This window comes from Fundulus heteroclitus, chromosome 18 (assembly GCF_011125445.2).
Source record: "Fundulus heteroclitus isolate FHET01 chromosome 18, MU-UCD_Fhet_4.1, whole genome shotgun sequence".
Lineage (NCBI taxonomy): Eukaryota > Metazoa > Chordata > Actinopteri > Cyprinodontiformes > Fundulidae > Fundulus > Fundulus heteroclitus.
In genome coordinates, this window is record NC_046378.1 from 31,487,918 (window position 1) to 31,497,134 (window position 9,217).

At 39.5% G+C, this 9,217-nt stretch overlaps 1 protein-coding gene and 1 long non-coding RNA gene across 3 annotated transcripts in view; both read left to right on the forward strand.

Annotated features, from left to right (window-relative positions):
• nbeab (neurobeachin b) overlaps positions 1 to 9,217 on the forward strand; it is a 321,077-nt gene that overhangs the window by 104,836 nt on the left and 207,024 nt on the right. Inside the window, exons 14-17 of one of the 2 annotated variants that reach the window (XM_036149598.1) lie at positions 1,040 to 1,119; positions 3,657 to 3,719; positions 4,432 to 4,529; positions 4,943 to 5,035. The exons of the other annotated variant lie outside the window; for it this stretch is intronic. Coding sequence (XP_036005491.1) covers positions 1,040 to 1,119; positions 3,657 to 3,719; positions 4,432 to 4,529; positions 4,943 to 5,035 — 334 coding nt within the window. The remainder of the gene's footprint in view (positions 1 to 1,039; positions 1,120 to 3,656; positions 3,720 to 4,431; positions 4,530 to 4,942; positions 5,036 to 9,217) is intronic. 2 annotated transcript variants of the gene reach the window in all.
• Positions 6,655 to 7,000, forward strand: LOC118566671. The gene is made up of 3 exons (XR_004933197.1): positions 6,655 to 6,681; positions 6,786 to 6,867; positions 6,968 to 7,000. It is a non-coding gene; the product is annotated as an uncharacterized LOC118566671 (long non-coding RNA).

Here is a 9,217-nt window from a genome sequence, read left to right on the forward strand (position 1 = left end):
CTTCTCGTTCTGTTTAACCCATTTGATGCTATATAATAGTTCTGCAATTGCAGAGGATTTTCTCTGTCCTAATGCTTTGTTTATTGCACGGGACCAACAAAACAAGATATACAATGACTTATGGCTAAAAAAAACCAATATGGCAAACCTTTAATGTAACAGTGGGAGTGCTGCTAGTCCTATAAAGGTCAGGCCTTCTACATCCGGTGTTTTCAGATGATTCTAAATGAATGCTCTTGGGTTTTATTGATCTCCTTGTAGCTGGGGCTTATTAACTTAATGTACATGAAAATAGGTTTGGTTCAAAAACCAGGAAAGCCCTATATTTTGAATAAGATCTGATGTTAAAAAATTGATCCGTGTGCCCAACACTGGACTGAAGCACAAACAGATCTTTGACATGATGGTAAATCGATGTGTATTGTCACAACTTGAAATTGCCCCCAAATTTCACAAGATGCGTAATTCTGGCAACAGGACTTATCAGATGCAGAAAGTTTTGTTGGATAGCACAAAATGTTTTTTTTCTAAGAAATAAATGACAATGCAACACTGAATGCCAAAGTGACCTCGAGTTGTCAGAGAATTTACCTTGTGATGTTGACCATTGTAATGGCCATGTGTGGATAAGGTTGCCTTAGACTGGCAGTCTGGATCCCATGTTGTGCCCAAGGTTAGCTGGGAGACAGTCTGAGTTTAGACGCTGCAGGAAATGATGGATGCATTTGTGAGGAATATCCCAACTGACCTTTGCTTTGCGTTGAAGGTTGTTGCGCTGATAGACAATCTACATATTCTGCTCTTTTACCAAAAGAAAAAAGAATGGACAAAAAAAAAAACTGCTTGGCTACTGTGAAATCTGTTGAAACTTAAGGTTTCTAAACCCAATGTTTTATTTTAGTGAGTTCCCAATGTATCTACATTTCCTGACATGCTCAAAGAAAACTCAGAAACGAGACGTAGGAATCGACAGCAGAAGAAAGACAACAGCTGCCTTCCCTTTCTTTTATTGCTTCGTTCATTGTCTTTCAAACCACAGATGGGCCCAGGCCAACCCAGAAAGAAGTAATCTCTCTGCGGGCGTTCATGCTTCTCTTCCTCAAACAACTCATTCTTAAGGTATGTCCCACCTGTCTTCATACATCAGATTCCCCACAAGACTGCACTGAGAAAATGTAGAGATTCTTTCTTTGGTATCCTTTGAAATGGTCTCCTGTTCTGCTCCTTTGTTCTTCCAGTTGTGCTGGAAAAGGGATATTCTTATATAGTTACAAATTTAGTTATCAAGTAAAAAAAAAATACCATGTATATGTAGGTTCTAAAAAAACATGAGTTGTTGCTGTTTGTTCTTGATTCTTAATTTGCTGACAAGGAAAGTCCAGACCAGGATTTGCTTATTTTCTGTTTCTGATAGATTCACTTTAATTTAAGATTAGGAATTAACCAGCAACGGGTCCCACTGCAATACTCCAGTAAAGTCATAATGCTTGATGCCATACACACTTACTGGCCTATTTTTTTGGCACAGCTGTTGAGTTGCTCTTTAACACATAGTGCATTAACCAATAGCATTTCTGATCAGTTTGTATATAGTTTTTTTTAAATATCCATCTATAAATTTCTGATCAAATGTGATCGTAATGCATATTCTGGTTTTTGGGGATAGATGCAAGATGACTCAAAGGCAGCAGTACCTCAAATAAACATTCCCTACCCTCACTATCTCAAAATTCACAACACGTTGAACATTGAGGCACATGGGTGTGAGTAGAAGGCCACACTGGCTGTCACTCCTGTCGGCTAAGAACTTATAACTGAGGTTACAAAATCATAGGGGCTCACAAAATTGGACAATATCAGATTGTAAAGACTTTGCTAGATAATTCTCGGTTTCAGCCGGGATGGTTGTCAGGATTTGGTGTAAACAACATGAAAGCATGGATCCTTCCTGCCTTGCATCAGTGACTCAGGATGGTGGTGGTGTAACGGGTGTGGGGGATATTTTCTTCGCAGACGTTGTGCCTCTTGATACCTATCTTTTGATCGCTATTCCCTGTAGGTTAATGCGCCATATTACACAGCTCAAATGGTTTCAAACAGGTTTAACAACCAGAACGTTTAGTTCACTGTTTTCCAATGGCGTCCACAATCACTAAATCTCAATTCAAAAGAGCAGCTTTGGGATACAGGATATTTACATTTTGGATGTTCAGCTGATAAATCCACAGCAAATGTATGATTCTTAGGTGCCAATATGGTCCAAACTTTCCACAAACAAGTTGAATCTACACCATGAAGCTGTTATCAAGGCATAAAGAAGCCCAAAGTGTTTCTTAAAACGTGGCCAATGAGTGTATATTTCCAAAGGCTCTATGTTTACTGTGCAGAAAAAATACCTTATATTACAGAAGTATTGCTCCCTCACCACTGATATTTAGGATTCTTCAGTCTATCTGCTGGCCAGGCTGCTGATATTACCCTTCAGTGCATGTTACCTTGGTTCAAAAAGCAATTTTCTTCTCCCAAGGTGCCACCATAGAGTCATTTGTTTCCGAAGCTCTATTTGCATCAACACATACAGCTACAGTTTTCAATAAAGTCAATCTTAGTGAAGATGTTTACACCCAGAGCACTTTGTTTAAGTGGTACGGTATTGTTAGCATGTTTACTCTGATTTACCATATTTTGTTTTTAACGTGCTTTAATGTGGTGCGAGTTGAATGTATGCAGACAGAACGTACAAGAAAAGTTGTTTTCTAGTTTCAGAATGAAGTGCTTTGTTCTTAGTCATAGAATTATTGACTAGTGTTAAGCTAAACTCAACAACGTCTGTTACGCAGGAGCGGTCCGCGTATACGAGAGTACAGCTAGCAGAATGGGTCACATGCCACAGACAGGGAGCCCCTGCAACTTCTTTATTGCTCTCACTCATAGTAAACGCTGGAAAAAAAATTGGTTCTAAGAGGAACACTTAGATTTGACCAGTAAATGGATATTTGCACAGATTGTACAAAACAGTTAGGAGACGATGAAAAGACAACAGTCCATGATTTTAAAAACTGGCCGATCAAAGCCCAAAGTGTTTTGCTTGGGTTGGTGCAATCACCAGGCATAAGGAGTGGATTTCTCTCAATAACGTCTGATTCCGTTTAAGATCCTGTGACTGGGTCACTGATCCGATACCTGGGACTTGTTCAAAGCACTCTTATAGCTGACTGTTTTTTAGATGAATCTATCTCAGTGAAGGTTTCTAGCAGACCATTAGTCGATAGCAAAAATATTTTGACACTGAACCATAAATATCATACTTGATTGGGCTTTTCTTTTACTTGAAATTGCCATGTTTTTGCCATTGTTTCCCCATAAATCTATATGTTTGGATGTTTATTCCACTCCGATACATTTTAAAAGATTTTTTTTGTGTCACTGGAGAAGAAAAACAGCTACCAACCCTGTCAAATATAACAACAGTAAGAATTCACTACATAGAAAAATCCTGCATTTTATTTGTTCATACGTTGCTATTCACAGAAGCAATACCTGAAATATTTTTTATCAAATTATAAGTCTATATGTTTTTTACGTTTATTTTATTTTTATGTTTTGCCTTGTGAATGATCCATTGTGGTGTTTTGTTACTTTTTGCTTTCTTTTAGGATCGAGGTGTGAAGGAGGACGAATTACAGAGCATCCTCAACTATTTGCTAACAATGCAGGAGGTACATGTCTTTTTCAATCCTCCAAGAGAATTCACTCAGCAATTTTATGCCACTCTCAAGCCCTTACCCTGATTGTCACAAATCCTCCTTCGAATTCTTCTTCCATCAGCACTTTGTTTTAACAAGCAACCAAATTTAGGTCTGCTATGCACAAGCCCAACCTTTCTCCATTAGCTGTTGTAGGGCAAGGATTCTGCAACTACTAGTGATAAAATTGCAATTCCCTTATTTTCTGAACCTCCACAGATTAGGGGATTTCTTAATCCCCAGGACCTCTATTGATAAAGGGATTAAAGACACGTTTGCCTGCCCAGAACATGAAAACTGCCACCTACCCCTGGAGCTAAAGCCATGAGGTAGAGATCTCCCCTGAGAACCAGATGGTATTCTTGATGGTGAAGTGCAGGCCACAAAAAGCACGATTGCCTGACTGGTGACAAGAATAAATATATCTTCCAGCTGGACTGGAATCAGAAGGGGAAGCCTAAGAAACCTGTATTGCAACTGATTGTTGCTTCTGAAACAACTGCAGGTGGATTGGCAGATTCAGTGGGCACATGTGTGATTCCTGGAGACATGTAGAATGTCTTTACATAGAAAAAAAATATCACTTTTAAAAGGCACTTGCTGTCTTTTGTTCCCCTCTTCGTTATTTAGTTTTTTTTCTTCTTTTACTTTTTGAGAGTGTGTTTCTATCATTCTGTGCCCACAGGATGAAAACCTGCATGATGTGCTGCAATTGGTGGTAGCCCTCATGTCGGAGCATCCAGCTTCCATGATTCCTGCTTTTGACCAGAGAAATGGAATACGGTAAGCCACTCAGGAGCATGCAAGACACAGTACTGAGGCACAAATGGTGATTAGCACCTCGCTTAATTCCACTACTGTGTGTCTGTTTAATTAACAAATCAAAAAAATATAAATCTGTAATATACAACAGGATTAAAAAGTAATTGTGTATAACACACTAGTTTAACTATTAGATGATCACATTTGCCTCAGGTTCTCTGAAAATTTGCCGTACATACATTACAATAATGCCTGTTTATTCAAGAAGAAAAGACTACTGATTTTATTCAGACTTTCATATAATGCTATGCAAATTCACTCCAAAAGAAAGAGGCTGTCAGCCAGCCAGTGAAGTGCCTCTTCATCAATAGGGCTATAGTTAATTCTCTCAAGACCGAGCTTTGTGGCTAATTTGCATCATGTGTTTATTTCAGGGTAGTCTACAAGCTCTTGGCCTCTAAGAGTGAAAATATTCGTGTGCAATCCCTCAAAGTACTCGGATACTTTCTGAAGCACCTGGGACACAAGTAGGTAACCAATTAAATCAGCTGTGAATCAGATATATTACCGGTTTGATGATAAATAAGTGATCAAGTCACTGATGTATAACCATGTTTGTAACCGGGATTAAATTAGTTGAAAACTAGATTTCTATAAACGGGCCTGAAGTCTTTGCATCATGCTTTAAATCATTGATTCCTGTGATTGGAGGAGCTCCAAAATTCTGTTCCACGGAGAGAAAAATAATAATAGAACCCTAAAATGGCAGCAGATCAAGTCATGAGAGATGAGAAAAGATGCTTATAGCTGGACAGGTTACAGTTTTACATGCAGGTTGCAGGGTGTGTAGAGAGGATAAGTGGTGATGCTGTGCTCACAGCAGTGGAGTGCCAGGGAGTGTTAATGCTGAATGGAAAATAAGGTTAGTCGTAAGGCCATGCTATACTACCACAGGCAGAAATAAAAAACCTTGAAGGCCTCAACTTTTTCCCCTCAGTATTTTATTTCCCAGCTGTTTTTGCAGACAAAATTCATTATTCATACTGTTTTCTGTATGGATCTGGTTAAACTGATCAGTGGTTGGTTATTGCTTGAGAGGTCATTTTAAAACTCAGCGTCTGCTCCAACTTGTTTTGAGACCTACGTGAGGAACAAAAGCATTAGTATCAATACAAATGTTAAGAAAATATTTCTAAATGATCTATATCCAGTTTTCATATTTCTCTGTGCTTCATTTTGGCCTTAATAGTTTATTTGGAATATATTCCGTCAGAAAGAGCCTGGCATTGTCTATGTTGTCTAATGCATATGGAGCTTGTCTTTTGGGGTGTGACAGCCCAGTGGTTAGAGAGCAGCAAGGTTCCTGGTTCAACTCTTGCAGACGCCCATTCTGGGTCCCTAAGCAACAACCTTAGCCCCAGAATGCTCTCCACCCACTGCTCCCTAAGGAAAGGTTTAACAACAGAGGACAACTTTCATTGGTATGCACATTGCAATGCCAATCAAGATGATGATTATTATTATTTTATTACGTTTTTCTTTTGTATTCAGTCTTTTAACAGACTTGTACTATACAGCTCATCAGTAAGCCATACATCATTAGTCTGTGCTGTTCTACCAGATCTCCATATTTATGCAGCTGAAAGAAAAGCTACTCTTTTTCCTAAGTGCCCAATTTCTAAGCTTTACGAGGTGGAAAAAAAATAATAAATTGAACAAAGAAGCTTTGGCTGACAGCATTTCTTATTCAGTTTGTCACTGTTGAACCTATTCACCTGTACTATGCCTCGCTATCTTGAGCCACTCCTGGTGACAGGCTAACTTCCTTTATCCTATACACCTCTGACAAAATTCACCCAATTTATGACAGCAGGCAGTTTTCCTGACACTTGTCTCCAGAGCCTGACTCCCTGTGGATGAGCATAGGGAGGCAAGCTGATGGCACTCACTGATTTGAGTGGCTTAGGAGGTTCCAAACACACCACTTCACCGTTCTGTGTGGTGTGTGTGTGTGTGTGGTGTGTGTGTGTGTGTGTGGTGTGTGTGTGGTTCTGTGTTAACAGACGGAAGGTGGAAATCATGCACACTCACAGCCTTTTACTCTTCTGGGCGGAGAGGCTCATGTTGCACACCAACACCGTCTCTTGTTACAACCTATAACACCCTTTACGAGGTAATGACATTTCTTCCTTTTTTTTTTTTTTTTTTTTGGTAACCGTTCAATCATTATGAGCTATGCAAATGTGATGAAAGTGTTCTCACTACTCCTCATTCCAGATTTTGACAGAGCAGGTGTGCACACAGGTAGTCCACAAGCCTCATCCTGAGCCTGACTCCACTGTCAAGATTCAGAATCCAAGTAGGCTCGTTTTTTTTTTTTTTTTTTTTTTACTTACCATGGTAGTCGATCGCTAAAATGGACCAAGTATGTTTATTTTCAAAAATACATTCCTTCACAGTGATCCTCAAGGTTGTTGCAAATTTACTGAAGATCCTTCTGCCCCCAGCACAGAAACTGATGGAGGTGCGGCGGCTCTTCTCTCAGACATGATCAAACTCTTCAGCAGCAGTCGAGACAACCGACGGTGAGCAGACTTTGACCAAATTTTCTCACCCACTTTATTAAATGTCTGACGATCAATGAAAGGGAAGTCAAAGGCCAGAGAATCCATGAAAACTAAATATAATTAGCCTGTGAAGAGAAGAAAGTACCATTAGTGATGAAAATATACGATGTGAAAATATGACAAGCGTACTTTCTTCTTGTTAGATACTTGTTTTTTAATTGGTTGTGAACCTTTTAAGATAGTCTTAACAAAACTAAAAAAATTATTTAACATGTCCAGATATTGAGGTGGGAACAAAGTGTGCCATAAAAAAGGAAACAGATGCAAAGGAATACACTGAAACAAGATGCAAATGAACAAAATTCATATTGAAGTATCTACTCCATTACCATATTGTTTGGACCATGAGGCACACCGGATTATAAGGCACATTAAATATTCTTCATAAGTGTGTAATATCACTCCGCCCCTTCACGTACACATGTCTCTATCCGTCTTTGTCGGGACGACAGAGTAGTCGGGCTACACTGCCCTGTTTCTAACAAAAAGCCAAACTTTTATATTGAATTAACTTGCTAGGTTTATAATCACTAGTGGATATCAGTGTTGTAGTACTCGAGTCCGAGACTCGAACTCGAGTCCGAGTCATAAGCTAAATTTAGAGACTCATGACTTGACTTGGACTTGAGCACTGATGACTCGAACTTGGACTCGGACTCCTACATTCAGATCATTCTGACTCGGAAATTGAGAAAAAGACTCGACTTTTTTTATATCATTAGGCTATAATTTTAATATGTCATTAGAATATTATTTGGTGTATGATCTAAATTATTAGTGCGATGTGGTGGAGTGTGTTTTGTTTAAAAACATGTAGGCTATGCTTACTTTAGTGCGGAACTTGGACTTGACTTGATCAATAAGGACTCGACTTGGATCAATAGTGATTCGACTCAGATTGAGTAGTGGACTTGACTCGGACTCGACTCTGATTTTTTTTTTAATGACTTGGACTTGACTCGGACTTAAACACTGGAGACTCGAACCTGGACTCGGACTCGAGGCATAGTGACTTGACTACAACACTGGTGGATACTCCAGGCGCAGGCTGTCTAAAGGCTGTGAGCTTGGCGTACTCCGGAAAAATTTACCTCTGCATGAACTTGAATGCACGGAGTCTGCGCAGAGTCCACCTCGAGTATAGCTTGAGTAGGCGTGGACCTCCACGGAGTAAACTTTGCCCGAGTATGTGGGGGCCTTTACAAAGTCGTACTTACACATTTTAACAGATTTTTTAGCGCATTATATAGCACATAAAAACGGTCAGTAAGCCCAATGGTATTCATATACAAGGCACACCGAATTATAAGGCACACCATAAATGTTTGAGAAAATTTGATTTTTAGTGTGCCTTATAGTCCGACAAATACGGTAATCTGCAACGTCAAAGAACTTTCAGTTACTGCATTATTGAAAGACATAAGGGATCACACCTTCAACCTGAAAATATCTGATATTAAGATGTTGAAGGTGTGAAGCTCATGGTGCTGCTGTAATAAGGAATTAGACACTGACATTTTGGGGGTTTGGGAATTAACTGAACGTCTTCTCTCAGTTGTGGTGCAGGTTTCTGGTCAGCTGCTGTCAAAGTGACAACGATCTTTACACTGGAGCATGGCTGATCAAATGTATCACAATTCTTTTTGACTTGGCAGCAAATACTTTGAAGTTAACATAACACAGTCCCTGACCTGGCGGAAATCCCACTCAGACATTAGAGGCAATAGTTAGGAAAGGACTAAATATCCCCATGTTTATTTTGTTATCGTTCACAGCCAATTTTATGTAATAATACCTATCTAAAATGACATTCTTGGCGTAACATTACTGCATTTCTAAACAACAAAATGAAACCATGAAATTTAAACAGTCTAAAATCACGTCGGGGCGAGAAGTGCATTTCTCACATACAGATGCAGACAAGTTTGTTGGCATCACATCCAAACGAGCTGCATTCCCCTGATGTTTCCCAATTAAAAGAACATGATTGTTCAGTTCAAAACTGCAACCTGTGAGCTCCACTCATGAGCGCCTTCATTTGAGCTCAGTCGGCACAACACGGAGGGTAGCTGCTGTCCTCCC